General features: G+C 37.5%; 3 protein-coding genes across 17 annotated transcripts in view; 2 read left to right on the top strand and 1 right to left on the bottom strand.

The window, feature by feature from the left end:
- The window catches only part of KNTC1 (kinetochore associated 1), a 41,569-nt gene extending 29,517 nt beyond the window's left edge, over positions 1 to 12,052 (top strand). For all 6 annotated transcript variants that reach the window (XM_040609365.1, XM_040609335.1, XM_040609346.1 and 3 more), the window contains exons 49-64: positions 205 to 278; positions 1,180 to 1,390; positions 1,484 to 1,593; positions 2,225 to 2,274; positions 2,661 to 2,739; positions 3,410 to 3,528; positions 4,383 to 4,518; positions 5,695 to 5,790; positions 6,650 to 6,706; positions 7,156 to 7,210; positions 7,290 to 7,353; positions 8,427 to 8,556; positions 9,602 to 9,691; positions 10,243 to 10,388; positions 11,223 to 11,313; positions 11,531 to 12,052. In XM_040609365.1, coding sequence (XP_040465299.1) covers positions 205 to 278; positions 1,180 to 1,390; positions 1,484 to 1,593; positions 2,225 to 2,274; positions 2,661 to 2,739; positions 3,410 to 3,528; positions 4,383 to 4,518; positions 5,695 to 5,790; positions 6,650 to 6,706; positions 7,156 to 7,210; positions 7,290 to 7,353; positions 8,427 to 8,556; positions 9,602 to 9,691; positions 10,243 to 10,388; positions 11,223 to 11,313; positions 11,531 to 11,578 — 1,556 coding nt within the window. In that variant the 3' untranslated portion in view covers positions 11,579 to 12,052. The remainder of the gene's footprint in view (positions 1 to 204; positions 279 to 1,179; positions 1,391 to 1,483; positions 1,594 to 2,224; positions 2,275 to 2,660; positions 2,740 to 3,409; positions 3,529 to 4,382; positions 4,519 to 5,694; positions 5,791 to 6,649; positions 6,707 to 7,155; positions 7,211 to 7,289; positions 7,354 to 8,426; positions 8,557 to 9,601; positions 9,692 to 10,242; positions 10,389 to 11,222; positions 11,314 to 11,530) is intronic.
- Positions 12,053 to 12,709: 657 nt separating this feature from the next.
- Positions 12,710 to 17,163, bottom strand: VPS29 (VPS29 retromer complex component). 2 transcript variants are annotated; one of them, XM_040609488.1, is made up of 5 exons: positions 17,035 to 17,157; positions 16,493 to 16,504; positions 14,416 to 14,607; positions 13,719 to 13,954; positions 12,710 to 13,418 (listed from the first exon to the last, which is right to left on the bottom strand). In XM_040609488.1, exons 1-5 carry the CDS (start codon positions 17,035 to 17,037, stop codon positions 13,301 to 13,303), a joined length of 561 nt encoding a protein of 186 aa, XP_040465422.1. In that variant the 5' UTR covers positions 17,038 to 17,157; the 3' UTR covers positions 12,710 to 13,300. The 2 variants fall into 2 exon arrangements, with proteins under 2 accessions (XP_040465422.1, XP_040465429.1); XM_040609495.1 differs by lacking the exon at positions 16,493 to 16,504 and having other exon boundaries at positions 17,035 to 17,163.
- Positions 17,164 to 17,233: 70 nt separating this feature from the next.
- The window catches only part of RAD9B (RAD9 checkpoint clamp component B), a 17,228-nt gene continuing 7,249 nt past the window's right edge, over positions 17,234 to 27,212 (top strand). Inside the window, exons 1-11 of one of the 9 annotated variants that reach the window (XM_040609431.1) lie at positions 17,247 to 17,311; positions 18,174 to 18,244; positions 19,155 to 19,304; positions 19,829 to 19,943; positions 20,896 to 20,995; positions 21,929 to 22,035; positions 23,977 to 24,083; positions 24,564 to 24,628; positions 25,208 to 25,330; positions 25,746 to 25,989; positions 26,314 to 26,916. In XM_040609431.1, the coding sequence (XP_040465365.1) occupies positions 17,278 to 17,311; positions 18,174 to 18,244; positions 19,155 to 19,304; positions 19,829 to 19,943; positions 20,896 to 20,995; positions 21,929 to 22,035; positions 23,977 to 24,083; positions 24,564 to 24,628; positions 25,208 to 25,330; positions 25,746 to 25,989; positions 26,314 to 26,442 (1,245 nt within the window). In that variant the 5' untranslated portion in view covers positions 17,247 to 17,277 and the 3' untranslated portion in view covers positions 26,443 to 26,916. Of the gene's footprint in view, positions 17,312 to 17,940; positions 18,245 to 19,154; positions 19,305 to 19,828; positions 19,944 to 20,895; positions 20,996 to 21,928; positions 22,081 to 23,976; positions 24,084 to 24,563; positions 24,629 to 25,207; positions 25,331 to 25,745; positions 26,917 to 27,212 lie in introns of those variants that run through there. The other 8 variants (XM_040609421.1, XM_040609391.1, XM_040609449.1 and 5 more) reach the window with 8 other exon arrangements.

Below are 27,212 nucleotides of genomic sequence, written 5' to 3'. Positions count from 1 at the left end.
AGCTAGCTTCTCTTTTATCTGAATCCAAATAGATAATATTTTTTGCTCTTCAGGCACAAGAGCTTTCCTAATATTTTTAAATAGCTTCTACTTTTTTTTTTAATTCTTTAAAATCAAATTAATATATTGTATACTGTAGAAAAGACTAATGAAAACTTACTTTATTTACTTCTCCCCCTCCCTTTTTTTTTTCCTTTTAAAAAGGTCCTGACTATGTTCAGGCATTGAAATTCTGTCTCTCTCTAACTGAGAAATGGCTAAAGAATACTACAGTTAAGGTAACAGTAAACTGCTGGAAGACTTGTTGTATAGTTGGGTACTTACATGAGTGTTTTGTCTTGGGTGTTTTGCGTAGTGGCATCTAAACTGTACCATAATCAACCCTGATATGGGAAGTACTTTCTTTTGGGAACGTAACTGTGTAAGTGACCCCCTCTGAAGAACCCTCTCTGTCCAGTAACATTCTTCTTCTCACAACTAGTAAAAATTAGGCTTACAGTTCTTGTACACTGGACAAAAAATGTACGCTTTTAAGAAGAATAATAAGTTCTTTCTTGTGTTGTATGCATCTGTTCCCGCTGTTAAATCAATAGCATTATTAATTTTTAGTTTGAGTTCCAAGATTCTCTAGCTATTTATAGCAGTATGTATAAAGAAAGTCTGCTTTAAGTTGATTCTCAGGCTAATTTTTAAAGGCTTGGTAGGGGAAGGTGAATAAGAATCTCATCCTTGCTTATAAATATTAAACTTGCTATGGAGTTGTTGCAACACAATGAATACTAGATAATTCTCTGATACTCAGTCACATCTTTACACAGAAATGTGCCAAAATTAAACTAATTCTAGCAGCCAGAATTTAATATTAAATTTTTTTCTTCTCCATCTTGCCTCACAATGTCTTAATTTTTTGTACTGGTGCATATTTTATTTGGCTTTTTCACAACATACCTTTGTTTACAATTTTTTTTTTTCAAAATACATTTTCTCGCTAGAGCATCATGGTTGATACTGTCTATTTACAGAAAAAATACCTGCAGATACAGGTATGGGGATGCATCTGAAGAACAGATCTTGCTACTCAGTTCACTGTTTTAGACTGCAGAAAGTTAAGATGATTTTTTCTAGTGCTTTTGAATACAAGGACATTGTTTTATATAAAACTGTTGTGTTTTGCTAAAGGATGACTCACGTGAAAAAGCAGAAGTCCTACAGAAGAAATTATATATTCAGTATAAGCTATCAGCAACTGAAAATGTTCTAATAAAGCATAACTTGAACACAGGAGAGCATTTAAAAGCTATTGGGAAACCAGCAAATCTTATCATTTCACTATACGAACACCACAGTATAGACCAAAGAATCCAAAATCCAACTGGTAGAGATTATCCAGGTGAGTATCCATAATCTAGTTTCAAAAGATCAAAAAGAAGTTCTTTAAAAAATGCTAAGTTTGTAAATATATCATCTCTACCTATTTATGTAGATATCCATATGGCAGCTAAGGAGATAGCTGAAATTAATGATTTGGATATGAACAAAATTTGGGATAAACTGCTGGATAAATGGCTATGTCAGAGTATACTGCCCTCAGAAGTAAGTCATCACTGGAGATTTGGTTTTGTAGAAAAACGACTGATTGCATAAAATATATATACTTTTATCACTGGTCGAAAGACTAAGGTTTATTTTGCACAATTTGCCTTTAGTGCTTAGGAATCTATTTAAGATGCATCTGAATTCAGACTGCTGATAATTTCAGTACCTTTCTAATATTGTTGCACACCACTGTTTCTAGTGAGAATGATTTGAAATGCTTTCCCTTCTCTCTGTATAGAGATTAAAATCTTATTTTTGGTGCTACGGTAAAGGAGTTGTAAATATATTAGCCTCATCAAACAATGATTTGAGAATCGGAAATAGAATTAGTCTTCTCCTGTTGCAACTTGCGTAACAGAGAGTTAATTGCTGACTATAGAGCTGGATGAGAAAGAGCAGGGAGCAGGCATTGCCTCTGCTTCAAAAGACCAGTTAGCAGGATGAGGAATGGCAGTGGCTGCCAAGCATACAGTTAAATAAAGAACTGATAAAACCAGAATTCCTTTCCTTGGCTGCATTAGCAGGGGTGCCCAGCTTTTAAGACAGGGTTTAAGGAAGTCTATGACGCAGCTATTTATCCAAACAATTTAGAGAATTCTCACAACTGGATTTTCATGTCTTTTTAAAGAAAAATCAAGAAATCTTTGGAGATGTAGGAGAAGATGAAGAAATCCGAAGGTATGTGTGTTGTCTTACACATAATGCGATGAATTATTGTTACTTTGCAAGTTTAACTGTATCTGGCTTTTTCAAGAAATTTAAATAGTGTGTCTGATTTGGAACTCACTGCTGTGTTCTTATTTTTACTTTCTGGTGACATCAGTTTCAAATTGTCAAATACTTATTTATGCAATGAAATGCCATTTGCAGTAACTTCACAGATGCAGGTAAGTACTTGGAAGTATCTATTAGGAGGTTTTCTCTATATCCGTAGAATCTCTTATCCTTAATCTCTTTTTGACAGGGAAATATATTTACATTTGAATAATTATTAGTACATTGTATTTCAGTAGCTATGCTGTACAAAATAAGTAGTAATGCTGTACAAAAATGCATTTTTGCAGAGTTATATATCTACTTCAGTCGTGCCCAATGGATTATAGTTCAAGAATGCTTTTCGTGGTTACAACATCTACCACATCTGTAAGTTTCTGAACTCTTATTTTAGCTTGCTACTTATAAAATGTTTACCTCTTGCTAAAATCAAGTGGTGTCTGCTTAATTATATGGGTTTCAATCTATGGCCTTTCTGGTTTGGATGGTTTATATACCTGTATGAGCTCTACGTTTCTCCACCCCACACCTTTACAGTAAAACTGTGGTGTTTGTTGAATTTTGCTATTGACTGTCAAAAGCAGCCCTTGACCTCTGGATTTTCTGGATTTGTTGTTGATATTGTCCAAAAATAACTTCATTAAACGTTTTCTAGAATGTGCTTTAAGCAGGTGTAATACATTGGTTTACTCTGGGTGGAATTAAAGCAGAGCAGTAAAATTGTTTTAGCATAACTTTAACCTTCAGTCTTTCACACTTACTAAATGTATTTGTGATACTACATTTCAAAAGTATTTTTCTTGCTGCATTAATAGTCTTAAATCTAGAAAACCTTCTGGTTTAGCAGTGTTCTTTGAAGTTGACATATTGTAACTGGTTGGTATAAAAGTTGAAGGTGAACCAGTCTGTTATTTAGCATATATTTCTACTAAATGAATCAAAAAATCTCAGAAAGGATCGCATTAGACATCTGTAACACTCTTTCTAGTTGTTCAGCCAGCTGTGATTTTCCAATGTTGATTTTTTTCCCCCTCCTCAGCCGATTGGTGTTACTCAGTTGACATTTGCTCACAGGAGCAGAGCACTGAAGTGTCTGCTCTACTTGGCAGATACCAACACTGTGGAATCACTCTTCAAGAAACCCATTGAGAACGTAAAGTAAGATGAATTTTCCTTAAGGTGTTCCATTTAATAATGTTGTTTTGTTGGTCTTCAACAGCCATTGGAAAAAAATATGTGATATTTGGAGAATTATTTTTTACTGATCTGTTTTCGAGTTTTAAAAATCTGAGGAGCATAATTAGATCTTTTAACTTGACTGTAATGCAGTCCAGTACATCACAGTCCTAATTTGTAAACCTGAAAGTAACATAACAGTACGTGGAAAATACTTTGTTCCATTTTGCATAAATTGTGGTTACTTCTCTAGTAACTGAAGCATTTTTTCCCACGTATGTATATAGTATTCTGTTCATCAGAGTTTGGAAAGGGCCGTCTTGCAAAGACATAGTCTTCTGCAAAAATAAGGAACCAAACCACTGCAGCACAATGTTGTTTCTTTGAAAATATCTGTAAAACTAACTTCCTTACAATAGATCTAGAAAAGAGTTTCTGCTGGTAGTCTGGAACTGGGGACTTTTTAGTGGAAAGTGGTTTTTTTGAGAGTATACCATACAAATAGCTACACACAGGTTTCTGTAAATATGCATTATCTGTGCATGAATGAAATTCTAGTGGTAAAAGTTACAGTAACTGGTTTATCTTTAGAGATGATCCAAAGCATCCATCATTCAGGTGAATGAGGTTTCCCTAAGCAATTGAAGTTTTTTACTTCGTTAAGGTCTCCTTCATAAGTACAAATACAGTCTACATTTTTTTTTTTTTTTTTTTTTTTTTTAAAGCAACAGAAGAACACTATTCCAATATCATCCTGAGATTGATTATATGAATTATAGTATGATCATCACTGTAAATATCATTAACTCCTGGGTTTGGGGGGACTTTTTTTACAGGTATCTTCTAAAATGCTTCATTTATCTGGCAGAGTTTGAAATCTTGAATATTCCATATACTTATGAATCATTTCATAGGAATCCTAAGGAAGGAATGATTAAAGGGCTGTGGAAGAATCACAGCCATGAACCCACGGTATGATTTTTACATCCTTTGTAAATTTTTGTTTGTTACACATTGTGTGAAATGTACACCTTTCTACCTAGCATGTGCATTTCTAAACAGATGTTGCTCTAATGTACTCTGTTCTATTCATACACTACTTATTATATGCTACTCACAATTATATTGAAAGATACCAGTGAATATGCAGTTACCTCAGAGACTCTCCTCTTTCAGTGACCAAAAAAACCCTAATTTGTTGATGTGTTGACAACGGCCCATCACATAATTATTCCCTAGTACTTGCCCACCTTTGTGTACCCTGACCTTGTCTTGCCTGGGAAGCAAGATCTTAGGTGCAGAAGCCTTTCTTTTTTTTTTCTTTTCTTTTTTTTTCTTTTCTTTTTTTTCTTTTCCTTTTTTTCTTTTCTTTTTTTTTCTTTTCTTTTTTTCTTTTCTTTTTTTCTTTTCTTTTTTTTTCTTTTCTTTTTTTTTCTTTTCTTTTTTTTCTTTTCTTTTTTTTTCTTTTGTTTTTTTTCTTTTGTTTTTTTTGTTTTGTTTTTTTTTGGGTTTTTTTGTTTTGTTTTTTTTTTTTTTTGTTTTTTTTTTTTTTTCTTTTTTCCTTCTTGTTGTTGTTGAAGATACTTGGACTCATAGCTCATACTTTAATATCAATACAATATTAATAGGATACATCTTTAGAATAGCCATTAGTTACTTATCTAATACACCAGGGATAGGTTTTAAGTTATACTCTGCTTAGGAATTTGACTTTGACAATTACTTTGTGTTCCTGAGTATGCTTTGTAAACAGCTAACTTAACACTGAAGACAAGGGCAGGTAAGTGAGATTTCCAGGTAGACAATAGGATATGACAAAAGAAGTATACTCTTCTATTAATTTATAGCCATAAAATGGAAGTGATCTGTTCTTATATACACATGCTAGTCTAAAATTTGAAAATGACAGATAAAAAAACCTTTATCCTTCCTACAATTACAAAATAAAGTGGTAACATATATAGGTGGGGTTTTGGGTTTTGTTTTAATTCTCCTCACATGTAGTAATTTTGAAAGTGTCTTGGTTGTGGCCATTCAGGAGTTAAAGATCTAGTTAATGCTGTAAAAATCTAAAATTATGCTGGCAAGCAATAAATGTTGGAAGATCATGAAGGAATATTAAAATACAGTGTCCTTGCTCTCCTTCAGGCTGTTAGACTGGTGACAGAACTTAGTCTAGAATACAAAGTTTATGATTCCCAACTGTGGAATGGGCTACTACAGAAACTCCTTGGTTTCAATATGGTAAGAAATTTTTAAGTATGAATTTCTGCAGCGAGATGAGAAAAAGGCTTTCTTTGTCCACTGATTTCTAAAGAATGGGATAGCTACATCACCTATAAACTTACTGTGAGCAATTGTTGATAATTTACATGGTTACTTTGGGGTCTGAGATACTGATGAAACTTTTAGAAATTTGTGATTTAGCAGTACTGCTTGAGAATTTTGATCTTAAACATTTCTAGTTTTATTTTTTTAAAGGCACAAAGCCTTTCAGATGGCAAGAGTAAATCCTACAATAATTTTGAAAATTCTTCATGTTATTGTAATTTTACAATGTAATATGCATATTTTTGTGTGCAAACATATACACATATGCACAAACTGTGCATGTATGTGTATACATGTACACACACACAAAAATATTACCCCTAAAATGTATGTATTATGATAGTAATCCTGATTTTTGACATTCAGAATCTTAATTACCTCTGATTGTCAAACTTCATGTAATGTTGCTACAGCCTAAGGTGGAAACAGATGTTGTATCAGGAGCTGGTATTGAAGCTAGTTTTAATCTAATGAGATTTAGGTACTAATAGCAAAGAAGGTGGGATCATAAATTTTTCAGCACCAGTTGTATTAAGACTTCTGGAAATCTTGAGTATTTGTTGAAACAACCATATGCTGCTACTGCTTTTGATAATTTAATTTATTAAACTATAAATCATATTTCCACATGCATCAGTTATTCCTCTCAAAGGAACATCAGTACCTTTAGCAACTGTAAGTTTGCATCCTGCTGACAAGTGTAATGTATTTCTGCAGATTATTGCCAAATATTCAAAAACACTGTAGTATTTTATAATGATTTTTTTTCCAGATTCAATATCTAAGAAGAGTTTTGATAGCAATTACTGGGATTCATTCATTATGGGAGGTAAGAAAATATTCTCCAGCTCCTAATATTTTTCTTCACTTAACAGGAATTTAGCATCATATTTATTTGTGTAGGTGAATGGCAGCCATCTACGCCATGAAGTGTTACACATTAAAAGATTCTTTTTGATTTTTTTATCATAATGCAGTATGCAAATGAGTATTGTTATTAATCACTGAAATAGCATATTTTGCACTTGTGGCTCCTTCAGTAAACACTTATTTAGAGTGTTTTGTAAAGTTAGAAAGAATGATTTTGCCATCAGTCAAAACATGGCTAAATCTTAAAACTATGAGATGAAGAAAGCAATGTTAGGGAATAATTCATCCAGGATAAAAAGAAAAATTGACAGGTTTCTTCCACCTACAGTAGGTCAGGACGTCTGTGTTTACAAGTACACTTAATTACAACTGTATTTGGCTATTACTTTAAAACTTTGTTGTCAACAGATTCCCAACTTCAGTCGAGCTTGGCGAAGTGTTATTCTGTCACCATCTCTCACAGGTAGAGTTGTTCCTATACAAGCATGATAGCTAATAACTTGATTATATATTTACTTTATCATGTCTTTTCTATTTCTTAGCTTCGTGTCCACCAAGTCCTAAACAGTTAGAGGAATGTTGCCAGTGTTTTGTGATTCTGCTCAGGTAAGTAGGTGGAACATCCTGCATTTATATTAGTTTGAGTGGGAATGCCTGTTTGTAATTTCTCATCCAACAACCTGCCCTGGAACATGTAGGGGAGCTCTGAAAACTGGGGAACCTGAGGCATGAGGAGGAACCTTTTGCTGCTTGTGGGAAGGACAGAATTATACATACCTGAGCAAGAAATTCTGTGCTTGCCCAGACTGTTGACAAACATGCTGTTTACTCAGTACCCCTGGCTGTTGAAACTGTACTGGGAACTGCTCTCTGAATTGGGAACTGCTTTCTGAACTGGGACTCAGCAGCACAGACTGCCAAAACCCAATATATCCAGACAGTCACTGTCCCTATGAGGGGTGTCTTTTCCTGTCCTGACTTTTTTAAAGGACTCATGGTCAAGCCTAAAAGTCCGGTTAATATCTTTCTTAGCCCAAAATATAGCACATTTCCTAAAACATTAACATAGAGTCTAAGAGTCAAAGAATTTATTTTCCTACAAAGAATAAATCTGATACGGCAAAAATCTAATAGCTGCATATTTATAAATGTGGGTAACCTATGGTATTAATGTTCCAAAACATTCTGTACATAAACCATTTTGTTTTGCATTGGCTTTACTATGTAAAAAAGCACAATAAATCATTATCTTATTCACCACAGTGCTCTGACTTGCTCACAAGAAGAACCAGAGCTCAGAGAGCCTGACTTGAACCAAAAGTTAGTTAGGAAATACCAGAAAGGGATCCAGCTGAAGAATGTGCCTACACTACTGTGCATATACACATGTACAAAAGCCTTACTCTGGACAGGTGGACAACATTTCCCCCCAAAATAAGGCCTTGGGTGTTTAAGAAGAGAGGCTGAAGATGGGATTTTTTTCAAACTAGAAAATGGTCATGCACTTGTATTCTGTGACACTTCAAGTCACACAGCTTGGCTGTTTCTGAAAATAAGATGAGGTCAAAATGTATTGTTCTATCTGGCCTAAAAATCTCCATGCTGTTCTGTTGACAGTAGTAAGCCATCTAGTTATATATATCGTAGCCAAGATCTTCACTCCTAATCTTCTTCTGAAGGTGTCCTGTTCTGGCTGACTTGGATGTCATTGGAATAGCTAAACAATATGCACAGCTGGACCTTCCAGCTTTTGCTTTGGGGTGCCTGATGCTGATTCCTGAGTCTGAGAAGCGAGAGCAGCAAATTCAGGTAATTTTTTTGTTCTGTCTGTGCAAGGGAAATGTCTTTAAGCATGTTATGTTCAACACAGACTGCAAGAGATGGTAACTTATAATACCAACTTATTTAAATATGTCACTGCTGACCGCTGCTCAGCATTTCTCACCCACAAAGGCTATTGCTCTGTTGCTGAGTTTGTCCTTCTGAAAGGGATCATGTGAACCCTTCCTTATTCTTTTCTTTTTTTTAAAAAAAAAGCAAAACCAGCTGGATTCAAGTCATCCCCAGTAGCTTTGTCATATGACTTTGCCTTTTATGAATTTGAGGATATTTTGTGGGTTCCCACCCATTAAACTGATGAGAAAGAAAAATCAACAAAACCCAAGCCATAGCCATATACCTGCCAGAGCAGCGTGAAATTGATGATAATGTATATAATTGCTAAGGAGCACCCAGTGGTCTAGTTTCACAGCAGATTGTAGGAAAAGTACTGAATCCTACTTCAGAAAAAGTGTTGAAAAAACAAAAAGTGGTGAAACCTCCTGACTTCTTAGAAAGATGCTTGATATGCATCACGAGTTCTAATGTAAACCTTTTGCTGTAAAGCTATAGCCTCACTATTCATGTATCTTAAGTTTCCTTTCTCTTCTCATTTGCTTCCACAAATTTATACTCAGCATTGTTCTCCCAGAAGAAGCATTATGGGCTGTTCCCATATTTGTCATGAGCAAACTGGCACTAGTAAAAGCATCTTAAATTCTTAGACTGCCAGTCACTGAAGTTAAGCTCAGAAAAATTTTCCTAAATTGCAGCATTAGTGTAAGACATTCAGCCTTCTGGCAATGAGTCAAAAAAAATCTCTTAATAACTACAACAAAATACCCTTTGAGAGTTAAAAGCAATGAGTACTACTCTTTCAGTCAAACACCACAGATCCTGGTTTGATAATTTAATGTTTGTACCTAGAATTTTAAATATTAATTGTTCCTTAATAAATTAAATATTTGCTCTGAAGGGAGAGTTTCTACTTTCATCATTCACAGAATATTAACATTTTGTAACTTATTTTTGCAAGGGTTTCTTATCAACGTGTAACACAGAAGCTGTGCTGCAACAAATAGATGAACATATGAACACTGGAGAAGTAGTAGTGTTTGCTTCTCAGGTAAATAAATAAAACTTATTTCACTTGCCTTTGACTCAGAAGCTTTGTTGATAGGTAAGTGTACACAAAACCTTTTTTATTCTCTCCCCTGATCTTGCCAAGCATTGACACAATGCACACATGTAAAATATAGCAACATTTGCAGGGATTTTTGCATTTTTTATTCATGTTGTGCAACTGGAAAACCTTTTTGTATACACACACAGTGCTGTGTTATAGGCTGCCCCTACGTGAGGGACAGCATTGTTTGCAGCAGTACTACTTCATTTTTCTAAATGGATGTTTTAAGCTAAAAGGCCAAAGGGCTTATGAAACCGCACTCTCTCTTGCCTTGCTCTGGGTTGCCTTTCTAAGGGCAAGTTTCTTAACTCATTCCCCTATCTGAATCTGAGATTAGCCTTCATAAAATCTACCATTTTGTAGTAATAAAAATAAAAATCCTGCTGTATGGTAAGTCCAGTAAGAAAACTTGGAGCTCTTTCTCTTCAAAAGTAAAATTTCTTATGTTTACAGTATTAATACTTTTCCATTACTAAAATTTAAATCTGTAGATCAGATCTTTGGTTTTGGACAGTATCATAAAGGAGAAGCTATATGAAAAATTCTTGAAAACTAAGTATTTTCCACTGTTGAAGCAACAACTGATGAATACTCACCGAATCAAAGAACTGGTGGATTATTTTGCAAAAAAAGACTGGTAAGTTAATAAAAGGTAAAACAGCTGATGCATTACTGATAGTGATTACAGAAATTTAGTATCTCCTTTATTTTATTTTCATTTATTTGAAGTCATGGAGATTTTCTAGTACTTAAGTCTCCAAGAATATTTTGAGTATTTCTACGTTAAATAAATAAAATAAAAATCCCACCTCACTACTTTGTATACTTAGGATAGAGTTTTACAGTGTTATTCAAGCCAAAGTAACAGCTTGTTGAGCCTGCACTGGCAAGCCGATCAAATGCAATTAAAATAGAAGTAACCTGACCAAAAAAGGAAACATTTAATTGCTTCACTATACTTCCAGATGTATTCAGCTTAGTGGCATCATGGAGTCATAGCTTTGGCAATAAGAACGCTGAAGAAATAAATGAACTGCCTATACTCCAGGGTTAGGAATTGGTGGGTTTGCCACTAAGCTTTTCAAGAGCTACAAACACCCTTTATTTTCCACGTAAATAAAAAAAGGGTGTTGCTGCTGAAGCTACCTGCCAGGCAGTTGTGCATTTTCATTTCAGACCCCAAATACTTGGTATTGCAAGTCACTTTGTTACAGTTATCCTGCAGTCAAAATATACATATATTTATATCAATAAATAACCATTTAAATTCTAGTATGTATTGGTTTTATTAACAGCCACAGGTTAAATGCTAGGCTTGTTGTGTTTTCCTCTACTGGGAAATGATAGGACCCATCCAGTTTAAAAAATGTGGGCTCATACTTTATTTTTCCGCTTCAGTGTATATAGTCTAAAATCTTGGCTTTTTAGAGAGCTTAAGTTGACAAAGTTGATAAACTTTTGCCTCCTACAGCATTGATGATGCAACAGCCCTAATTCAAGAATATCAAGAGAAGTGTGGAAATCCTACTCTGGCAGACATACCATCATCTGATCTTCTGCAGGTAAAACAAACCACTTTTGTACCTCAGGCAGTATTTTCTCCTTTTCTTTCTAAACTAAGACTCACTTAATTTTTAGCAAAAATATTTGTTAGCCAAGTTATTAATTCTTCATTTCACTTAAACAAAATCTGTGTCATGTTAAGCCCTGTGCTTTTACAGGTCTTAGATTATATCCCATTTTCCTAAGCCCTATTAATATTGTTCTTTTACCTTCCAGATGTATCTGAATGGATCAGAGGAGATGGCTGTACTGGAACTGCCATAGATAGTCTTGATTTACCCTTTTCTTTTCTCCCTCTACTGGCAAATGACAGCTGTGCATTGAGAATGCTCATAATGGTGAAAAAACCTCAATGTTCATTTACCAAAAGCTACCCTGAGCTTTCCACTTTAACTGTTCTAGGCTGCTTCTTCTCCATACTCTGGCCCCATTGAAACAGCTTAGATTTACAGCAGAACTTCCTGTTTCTGTTCAACAGTAATGTTCATATTTAGCACTTTGATTTTAGGAAGGATTAAAGTTTAAGTCTGCTGTCAGGATCACTCCAAGATTTCAATCACACAGACATAACCTTGCATATTGTGATAACCTTTTTAAAAAACTGTTAAGTGGTGTACTTCATGTAAAATAACCTTTCTAGACAAACTGTAATTTTAACAAATAAACAGACTTATGTATCAATTCTGGCCTGACAGTATTCTATAAAACTTCTTAATAATAAAGTTGTTGGTAAATTTATGTTCCACCCAGTCACTAACCTTCCTTGAATAACGCATGCCAAGGTTTTCTTTGCAACTTTGTTCTTTCTGTGTGTCTGCAGCAGGATAAAGCAAGAGGCATGTGTTTGCATGAAGGAGCACTTAGCCAGAGCTTCCCGAGATAGCAGGCTGAAATGCTTGGGCTTTTTCTAAGGTAAAGCAGGTTTTTTTTGTGTAGAAATAAGTTATTTAGTCAGCTTATGACACAGAAGTAAGAGTTCTAGCTATTCCCTTAAGTTCTATGGAAAACAGTTAAACTCAAACCTTCATGACAAATACGGCACAGCTGCTTACACGGATATTGCACTGGAAAGTCATAATATAAAGGCCAACATCTGCAAAGGAAACAGGCCACCATTCTAAATGTTATTCAGTAGAAAAAAAACCAACAAACCTTTTTTTATTGGAAAGTTAGTAGTCAGGAGAAAGGGGAGCTGTTAAAATACATTCAGTTCCCTGCAGTCATGAGAACAGGAGAGCCACAACGTCCAGTCTTCTTGAACAACCAGCGTTTTAGTCTTCAGTAGCAGTATGAATGTCATATGGAATTACATTATTTAAAACCTCTATACATGGAGCAAAGCGTATATACACAGGTAGTGTCAGATGTAAGCCATAAATAAAATTAAAGCCTCTCTTCACTTTGTACAGATTTAATGAGACCATAATTTATTAAAGCACAGTGGTATTTGAAACTGCTTTGATTATAAAAAGACTGAAATTAAACTTTCCCCAGTGAAATTACTACTGACAGTTATGAGTTAATTGTATTATCAGAATCTATCAATCCTTTTAATTAATTGGGAATGTTAAGTTGAGAAAATTAAGTATCAGCTGGATTCTGAAGCAAATGTAACATGGCCCCAGAGCCTCAATGTTTTTGGTAAAGCCCTTTGGTGACTGACTTCTAAACTAGAGCATCAGGCATTTTAAAAGCAACTACAACTGCTGCACTTATTCCCAACAACAGTTCATAAAGCTTAGTTTTTCTATGAAGTGGAGTTTATTACAACATTAAGGAACAGTATTTAAACAGTTATTTTAATGGAATATTTTACAAATCAATTCATACAGAGAAAAGCAAACACAATGTTGTTTCAGAGTTATTACCAATAAGCTACATTGTTAAGCTGTTAGCGAGTAAGTGTAGTACTGTAAACTAGCAATCAAGTATTGCAACTTGCAGTTCAGAATGAGATGGTAAAAATACCACAAAGCAAGAATATTTTTAAGATTTTTTGTACTCAATTCTTTCTACTTTCACATCATCTCCAATTAGTTGATAGACATATGTAACTACTGTAGAAGCCTGGATATCCATCAGCACAAATGAAGGAATGATGTTGCTGCGAAGAGAGGAAAAAAAATCATATTAATTATGTGTATATAATAGTCTTAGAGTGATTTCTGTTAAGTAGTGGTGATACACTGCTAAGAAAAATGGATATGAATTTTGTAAGCATAATACCTCAGATCTGGAGCTTTAAGTATTTCACTCTCATCTGTTTCAGTGAAGGAGCTTTAGCAATTACTATCAACCCCTCCTCTCCCCAACATTTACAATGTAAATATTAACCTTCATGAGTTTTGTAGCTCAGTTTTGTTATCAAGAACATCCCCAGAGATACTTCCCATACTTCACTTACTTCTCTAAGGCATGATAGGCTCCCGTAGCTGATCCTGGATTGATATAGAACTTGTTTTCATGTTCAAATGCCTCAAATTTATGTGTATGTCCTGAAATAAGGATGTCCACATCAAATTGCCTTTGTAGCAGTGCCAGGCTGGCCATGTCACCCCAAGGAATAACCTGATGGCCATGAATCAGCCCGATTTTGAACTGTCCAACAGTTACAACTTTCTGTTCGGGATAATTCAGGTTCTAAAAATAATGATAAAAATCCAAACACAGATTAGATGTACAGATTTATACTTAAAACAACTCTGCAACACCAAGAGAGAGGGGAAAGCTTATGGAAATACTCAATGTAATCAGTGCTACTGCTACAAAATGAGAGCCTGAAAGCTGGTTTTATGAACACTGGGGAGAACATGGTAGGATGCAAGGAACTTCAAAGATCTACCAACAGCAGGTCCTGTTTGCCAGAGTCCTAGACATAGCCAAGCGTACAAATTACTTTCATTCATACTGACGACAGATGAGACCTTGCTATGCAATTCACACTGCTGACTGTAACCCCAACTCTTTTGTCCACTTGCTTTCCACATGCTCTTAGTACTCTATAACCTCTGTTTGCCCACTTCTACTTGAATTAAAAATCACCCAAATGTCCTCTTATTTCTAAGACACAGAAAAAATGTCATTATCAAAAAGGACAGTACCTCATCGAAGTCCCCTCTGACAACATGAACATCCCCAGCCAGAGTCTTGAGGTAGTCATAAGTGTCCTTGGTGCAGAGGTTTCCTGTGCAGAGGATGTGTTGGATCTTTCCTGGAACCAGCAGTTTTTTGAATTTGGCTGGGAGGCTGTTGCATCGATGTGGAATGTGAAGATCTCCCAGTACTAACACCAACTTAACAGGTATCATGACAGGAAAGAAAGACCATTACAGATACTTATTAAGACAAGAATCATCGGCAAACAGAAAGCATCGCAATGTTTTCTTCAGTTTCGTAACTTTGCATTTTGATGTAAAAGCTACTAAAATAAGAATGAAATGGTGATGGAACATGGCTATATTGAGGGAAAACAAGGGCCCTTACTAACAGAACATCAGCCAGAAGGAGGCCTTACAAACACAAGTCTACAGATATTTTTTTTATTTTGTTGCTGAAAGCCCTTGTGAGATATGCAGAACCAAAATGTGTTACTACTTGATGTATTTTACACAAATTTGGGAACTACCATAAACTATCCCACTTTTTTCCCCCCTCCTTAGACAGCCAAAAAACAAAAAAACAAAAAAAAACAAAAAAACAACAGCAAATTTGCAAAATGTGTTAATAGCTGACCAGAATAGGAAGCTTGTTCAGAGTCCATGTTGTAGGAATCACTGAACAACAGAGTAAGACTAACAGTTTAAAAAACAAACAAAATTAAAAAAAAAAAAACAACACAGGGCACTGCAGAGAAGATAAGCCAGACTACTGCACACTACGTGTTCCTATTACCACTTCTAAATATTCATCATTTCAGTACAATAGATGGCAAGGAGAATATAAATGTAACGAGGGCTTCAAAATTAAGGATTCTGATGAAGTTAAGACCCTAGTTTAATACCACAGGCTTTAAATCTGCAAATAAAGAAATAAGTGCAAGCAACACAGGAATAAATTAATTATGCAAAAAGGGCATGAAAAGCTCTACAAAGCATGGAATGTTATGCCACTATACTGTAAAAACACTGGATCTAGAGACAGTCATCCCTGTTAACTTGATTAATAACTCCATATTAAAGAGAGTTTACCTTCCAACCATAATGCTTTGTTAGTAAGACAGATCCTAAAATGACAGCCATGAGATGCATTTGTAAAAGGCACAGCCCAGATATATAAGCAGTAGTAACTATGTTAAGAAATTATCTTTTTTAATATTTGGTTTTTATGGTTTTAAGCTATGCAGCTATCTTCATGCTAACAGTCATCAAAAAAGGCAGAGGGAACTTGAGTGGCTTTTTTGTTTTTGGGATGGGGTTGGGTGGGGTTTTTTTTAGATTAAGAACATCTCAGTGCCATCATCAAAGCCATGCATCTTTGGAGAACAGATGGTTGAAAGTATTGGTAAAGCAATACAAGAATTTTTAAATCAATGAGCTACCAATTTAAAACTAACCCAGAAGAGAGGAGGAAAAAAATCCAAAAGACACATTTTTGATGGTCTTTCAAGAGTTCCCAGTGACAAATACCCTTACTAGCATCAGTCTAGAGATAACATACTTGAATGCAAGTAAAAGATGGGTGACAGGTGATTTTGATTATTTAAGTAATTTTGATTATTAGTGGCAATAGATAGGTTCTCTTACTGACACTTAAGGGACTTCGACATGCAATGCCAGTTATGTACTTAATGTTTAATAAAATTTTACTGCCACTGCAAAAATAACCCCACTGAAGTCAGCAGAGCATGTGGATTCGACAAGACCTCGTCCTTTGCTGACAAACTGGCAGGCCTCATATTTTCCCCCAAATCACATTTGAGCTCCCATTAATTAAACTCTGCAAGCTGCAATAACAAAAATTAAAAGCACTGAAGTGTGTTTAATAGTCACAGGTCTCTGCAACATGAAACAGTGGCAAAGAATATTACAACATCTGGTTTTTACTAGGAATTTAGGGGCCATTTTGAGCACGGCTTGAACAGCAGCCCCTACTTATATACCATGTGACATTTGTATCATATAGTGACATTAACAAGCCCTTACCACCAGTGTTAGCAACAGCCAAGAGGAGTAAACTTACTCTGTGCCCAGCCTTATTGGAATGAAGAAGTTGATTGCAGACAGGGGGGAATGAAAAACAGGGTGAAACATGATCAATGTTAAACAAAAGAAAGCAACAGAAAAGAAAATATAGCCAAATGAATAGGCAAATCATAATTATTGTTGATGTTATGAAAGAAGCGTTAAAAAAATAAAACAGAATTAAATTAAAAACGGGCTCCTGCGCGCAGTCGCCGGCGGCAGCCCCCCAGCACGGCCTCTTCGCCGCGGCGGGCCCTCAGGGGGGCTTCACCGCCTCAGGGGGGCCTCGCCCCCTCGGCGCCCCCCTCCCGCCCCTCCGGCTACCTCAGCCCGGTACCAGACGCGTTTCTGGCCAGACACCATTCCCCGAGCGCACGCCCGGCACCACCGCGCAGGGCCGGGACCCGCCCGGCCGCCACACCGCACCGCGGGGCACTCCGCTGACCCGGAGGACACGAGGCTGGGGCCGGCCGGCACCGCGCTGCGAGCCCGGCGGGGAGAGGGCCCTGGGGGTGGGGGCTGGCCGCCCCCGCCGCTCACCATCCTGCTCAGCGCCGCGCTCCCTCACAGCAGCCGCTGCGGCCCCACCCGGAAGCCAGGCCGGCGCCAGCCACCCGCTACGGCGGCTCCGAAGGGCCAAGCCAGCCCGAAACGCGTTTCTCGGCGGCCGCCACCCGTAGCTACATCCGGGGCTCTGAGGAGGGAGAGTGGGCACCTCCCCTCGCCCGCAGGGGGCGCGTCCCGCCCTTTCTGCCGCTGTCGTGTGAGGGGAAGGGTGCGGCCATGAAGTGTGTTATTGGGGGGGCTCATCTCAGAGGTACCCGTGGCCCGAGGGGAGACAGCGAGCCGGGGACAGAGGGGTGTATGTGAGAGAAACAGGCACCCTACAGCGGGGCTGTCTCGGGGCGGCAGGGCCGGCATGGGGGTGCGTGACTGGCCTGCTGGCAGCCTGTGGACCCTGGTACTGCCCTCCTTGGGCTTCCCCGGGGGGGCTTTGAGACGGTGCAAAGTGGGGCACAAGCACTGGGGGCCACAGCACAGCTGAGGACCTGCCTCATCCGCAGCACAAAGGCATTTTTGCGGGGCGACATGCAGCCTCGGGAAGTTGTTCAGGTCAGAGAGCAGGGGGCTGGGTTTGTGGTGCTTTGTGGAGAAGCCCTGTCTTAGCAGGGCGCTCCCACGTGCACGCCATTAGCCTTCCAGAGGCCCAGCGAAACCGCCTTTTGCACGGCATTTTTGTGCAGAATGCTCCCCTGCCAGTGCCAGGGTGGGCAGAGGGGAAGTTTGAGACCTGCTGCTGGTTTCTTTTGTGTTTCTTAAGGCTCCATCTTTACCGATTGCCAGCTGCTTACCGCTAGCTCAAACTTGTTGCCATCTGCAAAATGAAATTTTTAACTTTGGTGGTGTTTTGTCTGATTTGATTGAGTTAATTTGTGGTGTCATCAGCTCATGCCAGTTGCTGCAATGGGACAGATGATACCTGAGGTGTGCCTTCTCAGAGGCAGCTTCCAAAAACATGAAGGTGCTTACTAGAAAGAGTAATGTTTTCCACCATGTCATCAGTGTTCTTCAGAACATGTAGGAAATTTGTCATGTTTCCTCTTAATTATTCTGAAAAAAATGCAGTATAACTTTTTTTAACTTGGAATGCATATTATGCTGTTTTCTTTGCCTGCTAGTGTTCGGAAGAGCAATACATGCCATAGCACGTATTAGCGATGAATTTTGGTTTGACCCCGTAGAAAAAGGTGTAAGTGAATTTGATTTATTGTAGTTTTTAAATCTTTCTTGGAAGTGTAGTATTTATGTTATTGGATAGTGATGTTTTCCTGCAGGTACCCTTCAGTCTGAATTACATTCTCTCTCAGCTTTCTCCACTTCCAATATGGACAAATGCCATATTTTCTGTAATTGTAATTATGCAGATTACGTCATGGAAGATTGATTTCTACTCTGCCCCTAGAATTCTTCAGTTTTTTGTTAACTATGCTGAAGCTTGTCCAAGACATCCAGATTAATACCAAGGGTTTTATTTCTGTTGTCATGGGTCAAAAGGTTTATGTTTTGTACCACATCAGAAGCTTAACAACATGTTTTTGTACTGGTATGACTCAACAGGAAGAATACATCCATTAATACACCTCTGACTAATCAAACACCACTTCCAGCAGAATTAGGGTTTTCTCTAGAGGTTTCTTAAAGTGATCAGCTCTCCTTAACTTGCTGGGAGGCTGGAAAATCAGAAGGGGAGATAATGTCTTTTTATACCTGAAGAATTTTTGAGGTACTATTAGTGTCTTTGCTCATTTTGCGCGTATCATGTGGATGAGTGTACAGAAAAATTGCTACAGAATAAACTCTTGTCCTTCAAATGCCTCAAATGCAAGTTGAGCTGTGTTTAGATAATTCACACTTCAGGGCCACTTAAATGTCTGTGGAGTGCATTCCTATGCCTGTGTTGTACCAGTGACTTCTGACAAGTAATAGGGAAGGTGATAAGCATGAATATGTTTGTACACATAATGCATCTATATTTATTTTGAGTTGTATGCATTTAAAGGTTTTGTGGTTTAGGTATGGTACTGAAGCAGAGAGATGGCTCTTTTATTCAAGGTTTGATATGAAGTAGTTTTGAGTTAATGAATTACCTGTATTTCCAGCTTGCCTTAAGATCAGTGAATTCTTCAAGGTCAGCATATGCATATGTCTTCTTCTCATCTATGTTTTTTCAACATTACTGCTGGACAGCTGTGTCTCAACCGTGTCAGAAGAAGAAACAGTTATTCCACCCATATAAATTGATAATTAAGGTACGTTTTAATGGAAAGTTATGCACAGCTTTGTAAGCAGCTAATTAGCCCAGATTCCAAATGAAATTATAGGAGGAGCCTCATAGAGGCATATGCATGGCTCTAAACTCAAGCACTTCTGAGCAATTCTGCAAAAGAGAGCATTAGTATTTAATTATTTTTAGAAGTTGTACCTCCTGAGCTGTGCCCAGTGGTTCCCAAAGTCTGAACCAACTTGATCTTGGGGTGAAGGAATACCACATTTCTGCCTCTAGAGTGTTTCTCCTGCAACCTTCAAAAACTGTGCGAGCCCGGAGGGCTTTGACCAGTTGTTTAGCAAACAGATCTATTGGCCAGGTATTGGAATAGTGGGTGAGGACAGCAAGGATAAGTACTGGAGTACTGGCCACCTCAGATTCTGCTTACAAAGCAATTTGGAGAAGCCAGAAAAGCAGGAGCTTGAGATAAACTGTAGGGAAATTTGCAAAATTGCTTGGTAACATCTGCACTAATTTTTATCTTTTTTTTTTTTTTTTTTTTCCCAGTCAGTTCTTCCTATATTTAGGTGTGTAAATGTGCTGGAAAGGAATGTAGAAAAATGCAGCATTTATACAAATATTTACGATCATCACATAACTTTTCAGCTCCTCTGCAAACATGGTAGGTTACACATAAAGTGACTTTACAGAAACAACAGCAGTTTAGATCAACAGGGCAACACAATATTTAGTGTAATTATTAGCTGAATGTTATTGATGGAACATTATGCCAAACACTTGTGGCCTCTTCACATCATAACTTATATTCATCATGTGCGTCACCTTGATAAAATGAAGTTATAGCAGGCTTTATCAGACAAACATGCTTCAGTTCAGGAGTTAATGCATGCTATATATTAATTGTCAGCCTGCTGCTTACAACATTTAGATTAGGCTGGAGTAAATTCTGAAAAAACATACGTTATGGAAAGGGAGGGGAATCCCATTTTGGCAGGTGTTTGAACTAGAGGATTTACTGGGTCTTTCCACTTCTAGTACTTGCAGTTCTTCAACCCAGTAACAAGTCTGACAACCTCAGTCCAGCAGAACACCAAGTATATTCATTGGCATTAGTCTCTGCAAAATTCATACAGAATCAGCATTTATCAACATACCTTGCTGAGCTGTGCTGTGTAATAGGTAGTTGCTTATATTATTAAAAATCTAGCTTTTATTACTAATAATGAGATAATGTATCAAATTAGTTTCACGGCAATTAAGCTGTCTTAGCTCAAGCTTATCTAGAAATACATAGAGGTCTGTAGGGTTTGTCTTTTGTATTCCACCACCATTTGTAGTATTATACCAGTTAAATATTGAAGCCTTTTTTTCCCCTGCATTTGTTGCACTTGTTGGTGTTTGCTTACTTCATGCGGATTCTTAAAAAACTCAGCTGCTGGAGGAGCATAACTAATGGGATGAAAGATGTCTTAGATGACAGGTTAATTCAGCTTTCTATTTGTGGGTGAGTTATTTCCACGTAGATAAAGTCACTTGGTTACCTTCTGAACTGAAAAAAGACCATTTAAAATCACAACCCATCATTGATTTTTGTTCAAATCCTTTATACTTAGGTGTTGTAAAAACATATAATCTGATGTTTCAAGAATGTGATCCGTTGCAGGCTGTTTTTGCAAAGCACATGTGTCCGAACATACTTAAAGTCCACTCCAGGTAATGAATGCAAAAATAGTTTTTCTGAAGAAAAAAAATCATACAAGAAGCAATACTGCTCTCATAGTCATTAACACTATCAAAATCTGATTAGGGCACAGTCAAAAATGGCAAATTCCTAAATCCTGTGTCCTAGTGCTTGATTTTTTCACATCACAACTTAAGAAATTTGGTTAATTCTGCCATTAATCCTACTCAGTCTAACCTTGAGGGGCATGTAACGTATAATTTGAATTCAGGCCTTTGAGCAACTTCCACCTATGACAAATAAAGTGGTGCTCTACTTTCATAGGCAAAGAATCCAGTGGTAAAAGTACATTTTAATAAAATGCAGTAAGGCAAAGTTCTGTTTTGAAAAGCAGCCCTTTGGAGGAATCCGAGGTACGGCTTGTCATTGCAAGCAAAGGCAAATAACAGTTAGGCTGGACTTTTCCTGACAGCATTTCTATTAAAAATGTTTCTTGTGCACAGGAGCTGTTGTCACAATAACCAACCATTAAAGCATCAAAGGTGTATAAAGATATCTCTGTGTAGATACTATGCAGTGTTTGTAAAAAGATGATGTGGCTTTCAAAATTGCAAGCTTTAGAATAAAGAGTACAGGATGCTGAGGTTTGCTCAAAACTTTGATATATACATATAGATAAGTAGCATATATTTATATATAAAAGTCTGATTTGGCAGCATACATAGGCATTAAATATAAACAAATTTGCTTTCATAATTATTAGTTGTATTTTTAAATTTCTTATGTACCTATTGCTATATAAATCAATCAAAAAGATAGAGCACACTTCAATGAATGCACATTTCAAAGGCAGTTTTTCAAGCAGTATTGCCAAGTAACAATTTTAATTTCTAATGTAAGTAACAAATGCTAGCTAGTAATTTGTGGCAGATAAAATTATTTTAATGCTGAATGAAATTTTATAGGCTGCTGGCTGATATAATGATTCACTTTCCGACCAGTCAAGAAGAAGTAACCTTATCAGTTACTCCGATGAAAGTTTGTTTCAAGAGTTACACTGAGGAAGACACTGGTAATGAAATTCAAACTATGAGACCATATTGGGACTTGAAAACAGGTGAACTAAAGGAATAGCAACTATCGCAACATAAACGGAGAATGCATTTTATGGCTGAATGAGATTTTTAAGAGAGAAAATATACAGAGAGATATTTTAAGTCACACTGCCACCCTCTAGTGTTAATATATTTTAAGAAAGTATGTTTTTAATAACATTTTTCTGGTGTCAGTGGCAGATATCAGACTGAGCAGCCAATTGAAATAAATTATGCCACTTGCTGTAGGCTTGAACAGAGGTAATTACTGTGCTGCAAGAGCAGAAGCATGGCAACAGACAGGAAAAAGGAGATAATTTTATGTTTTAAAAAAGAACTGTTTAAATCTGAATATCATAATTATAGAATTGATATCATTACAGAGTGTATTTTAGTATAAGGGCAATACAATATGTTAGCTGGCCAAACGCTGTGCACTGCCATTTTCAGATCCCCATCTGAGATGGAGAACAATCTAGATTCTTGTTGTGTGACTCAAACTAATTACAAAGATATAATTGTGTTTTTGAAGTATAGGTTCTTGTATATCATATAATAAAGGGATGCTTTTCATACTTACTTATGACCAAAGCTGAGGATAATGACCTAGAAAAAGGTGATTGCCTAGAGCGTAGGGGTGGGGATTGTGCTGAGAGCAGGCTGAAGCAGGGGAGAGCAAGAAGGATTAAGTGGTGGAAACTGGAGTGGAACAGGTAAGAAATGACTGAAAATAGAAAGACACTAAAAAGTTTACATTTTGAATGACAAATTTTGTTATTTTAAAAACATACACTTACAAGGATTATTGTAAGAAAGAAAGTGAAAAAAATAGTAGGTAAAAATTGAATGAGACACCAAAAAAAACAGTCAAGGAGAGAAAGGAGGAATTACAGGCATTGTTCTTGTATAGCATGTGATGCAGTATACCGCCTGCAGCAAATGTTCTGTATACACTGAAACAAAACGTGTCCTTTGAACATATCATCTGGTGATGGCTTGGGTTTTTCCTCTTTGAGGGTTAATTTTCAAAGAGAAATTGCACCCTCTGCCTAGACTTGTTTCATTTGCGTGCGGTAGGCCTTGCCTTGCAGAAGCTGGCACATGTGTTGCAAGTGTTTATTTCTACAGTTTTAAGGAACTTCACAAGAGTGTATTTGAACATGTATTTGAACATGAGCAGCCAAGATAAAAAAAACCTCTTGAGCAGAGAACAGAAGACTGGGAATAGTCTGTAATACTTTGTTAGCAGCCTGGCTTTGGAAGGGAACTGGATAGGTGTGTGCTTTTTAGGCCGCTGTAGAATTACCCTGAATACCTCTGAGACTGTAACACATCAGGGAAGTAGCCTCTTACTTTCTTTTCACACACCTAATAACAACTAGGGGCTAGTCTAATGGTAACAAGCGACAATTGAATACCTGAAACTGAAGAGCCCATTTCCTGTTGCCACTTACGTATCAGGAAGAGATTATAATTTAAAACAAAGAACCTAAGTCCACCTTCATTGTCCTCTGATTGTCAGCAATTATGATTAATCTGTTAAAGTCATGTGGCATTTTTGTCTTCCCATCTATGCAACAATAAGCGGCTGGTAATACTATTTGCAATGAATGCCTGTAGCCAAAGCAGATTTGCCAGAACAGCAGCAGGTATCAGGTTAGATCATGCAGTGGAACATAAAATAAGATTGTTAAAAGCCAGTTAAATCTCCATAATATATTGTAAATAAATTGTGGATTTTCTTTAACTTAATTATGAAATAAATTTAGATAAAGCAAAACATTTATTACTGTTACTATAAAAATACAATTATTTGTTCAAATGGTGCTGATGTAAAAACTTCATGGTTATAATCATAGTTTTGTTGAGTTCAAACTTAACTCCTTTTGAGTCCTTGACTTTTTTGTTATTTTACATAGATTTTTCAAAGACAATGCTAACTGAAATACAACTAAACCCAGATGAATTTGACTACTTTCAAGTTGGAGTAGATTCTGAAGTGACGTTTTGCCTTAAAGAACTGAGGGTAAAGTAAGAATTTGTCTTGAAAATAAAACATTTCACATTAATTTGCCTGACTTGACCAGGACAATGCAGAAAGGTCCCTGCAGAACAGCCATGGGAATTGTTCTGCCAGGCCTCCTGACCCGCAGCGGTATTTCACTAGCTGGTTGAAGACTAGCTTTAAAACCCAGGATCTTTAGGACACTGTGGAGGCCCCTCACCGTAGCCTTTGAAAGGCAAGTGAAACATTTTTAAAACAACAAAAATGTAGTTTCACTGCTGGGCAGACACACTGTTCTGGGGAAAGCATGGTGGCCGGAGAAATTCTCCCTCCAGAAGCTTTTTTAGCAAAATTCCAGGTGGGGAAGGCAAGAAATGTGTTCTAGAAGCAGTAGACTTTTACCCTTTTTTTGCCAGTAAACAACAGCTGGGATAAACCTGGATTCTAATATTAATCTTCTGTTTTTAAAACAGTGCTTAACCGCCCATCCCTTCTTTTCAGGGACTACTAGCATTTTCAGAAGCTACCAGTGTTCCTGTGTCAATCCATTTTGATGTATCTGGAAAGTACGTATCGGAACACACCTAACTAGAACTACTGCAGTTACAGCCCGACAGTGGGTTTTTGTCTGCAGCTTACTTGATGAGTATTTAACTGGAGCAATAAAACAGATTTTCATTTTGTGCCAAAAGCTGTATTTCTAATCTGCGATACAGTGTTAAATAGTTTGTTATGACGCATGAAGCATTTAACAGGCATCAGCATGACTAAGCTAGCCATGCTGACTAATGAGCACCTATAGATAAAGTTCCCTGGACACTTCAGGCTCTCAGTCCAATGCATGCAATGATTTTATTTAGGAGTCTAAAGAAAACAATACATTTGCTGTTTAAAATAGAATTTTAACAGTTACATATTCAAAACAATAATTTGACTAAGTATAATGTTGGATACGAATGTATAAATGCTCATTGGTGCATTTAAATCTGTAACAGGCAGCCATCTCATTTTTCAGCAGCAAATACATGAGATTTTCAGCTTTTCAGAAAAGGCACTTTTTAATCATGTATAGAATTGCATGAGCTGTGTTTTCTGCAGTACCTGTAATTACACATGCTGTTTAGTGTCTGAATATTTGTGTTTAGACCAGTTGCTTTCAGCGTTGAAGATACGGTGCTGGAAGCCAGCTTTATCTTGGCTACCTTGTCTGAGGCTGAAAAGGAGACAGCTTTCCAGCAGCCTCCCGGCTTTTCACAGCAGTGGGAAAGGTAAGGGTGGGCTTCAGGGGTGGGTAAAGGGAGACAGATGGCCTTAAGTGGATGAAAAATTGAAGCTTAATGTTTTCCAGCCAAGATTTAAGATGGAAAGGACGTGATCTGCGCATTCTTGCAGGGTATTCATAGGCATTGTACGCATCCTGGTGCCTGTTCATAGGAAAACTGTGAACTAGGCAGGTTCAGGAATGTCTTAACATCACAGGCAGCAATAAAATGGTGCTACAGAGTGCCCTCTGTACTAGCTTCTGCTTCCCTTAATCTCTGGGGTTCTGTTGCAGTAGGAAGGGAAGATACTTGTTGAGAATCTGTTCTAAAGCCACAATGCTTTTCATCAACAGAAAATAAAGTCATTTAACAAAAACACATAAAAGCCAGTTACTAAGCTAACCTTCTCTCTCCAATCCAGCTCAAAGACACACACAGGTAAATGTGAAGAAACCTCCATGGGTAAAGGCAGCAACGCAGCAGTAGCTGCTTCCAAAAAGCCACACTGGAATGGAAACGCACCCAACACTGGGTCAGCAAAACCTCCAAGTCCTTTGGCAAAACGAGAAATAAAAAATACTGCCAGAGTGACAAGAACAGCCATGACCAAGGCAGAGGACCATGCAGCGCTGGAAGGAGAGGCAACAGTGTCTCATTATCAGAAGGTAGGGAGGATCCGGGTCCAATTTACAGCAGAATTACCTCAGCTGAGCGTTAAGTGTAGCCCAGGGTGGGGGTGGGGGTGTTACTACATGTTGATACTCAGCTCTGCACGTGGTGTTTCAATGGAACTGGCTTTCACAGTAGCAGAGCTGACAAAAAATGCCACTACTGTGTCTCACTGTAGCGCTGGAAATACTCACAGGTGGCAAGTGTATTTTTTTACTGACTGATACAGATTTTGAAGTGGCAAAAGCTTTAGAAATAATTAACCCTGAAATTCTGTATCACATGCAGTTTCTTACTTCTACAAATGTTGTATTTTCCAGTTTCACACCTTATTTTTTGGAGCAGTTTCCTGTAGGAAGGATGCCATCAGTCACACCTTCCACAGTTTAGCAACAGCTAGTGACACCGAAGAGGATTTTGGCAACATGGAATGCTCCCCAGTTCTCTAGTGACATGAAGCATCTGAATCCAAAAAAATGCTCTTGAGGATTGCCTTGAAAGATAAAAATGTATTTGACATGGTAATCGTGGAGCTGTTTCTACTTTTAGGAAGAAGTGTAGTTGCAATTCTTCAGCAAGTTAGAACTGGATGGAAACTATTTGTACTCTGAGGTTGTGTGGTTAACTGCATTTCACAAATACCGATTCAGGTAGTCCAGAAAGTGGAAATCCTACGCAAATGGTAGGATTCTTTTTTTTTTTTTTTTGGCCTGGTTTTTGGTTTTGTTTTGGGGGGGGGGGGAAGGTTTGCAAGACAGATAAAGGAAAAGGACAAAACTCAATTCTGTACTGAGTGTTGTAGCAGTTCCTGCTCTGTCAGTGTGGGTTAAGTGTTTATTCACTGTTTATGTTAACCACCAGCACCGGTCACTCTAGAACTGTTAGCTGCTGTCACAATGTAATTAAATTTAGGTCATGATTGACTAGCTTGAGAATTGTGTATTATGCATTCTGTAGCTACACTGCTCTGGCTGTTCAGCTCTCCACTACCTTCTCACTGGAGAACACAAATTGCATTACCACTCCAGGCAAATTAAGCTGCTGTTGCAATGTTAATGAATGCTAGAAAAATTAACCCATCACTGCTGGCACAGCCAAACACATTACTGGTATGGAATAGCTGGTATTTTTACAGAAATGCTGCGGCACTAGCATTTCACTGAGCCTCCAGACTGGTACAGATGAGTTTTACAGTGTCATTCAAACACAGATTTGAGAA

This window comes from Falco naumanni, chromosome 1 (genome assembly GCF_017639655.2).
Source record: "Falco naumanni isolate bFalNau1 chromosome 1, bFalNau1.pat, whole genome shotgun sequence".
NCBI lineage: Eukaryota > Metazoa > Chordata > Aves > Falconiformes > Falconidae > Falco > Falco naumanni.
Note: the sequence above shows the minus strand (reverse complement) of the source record. Positions and strands in the feature narration are given on the sequence as shown.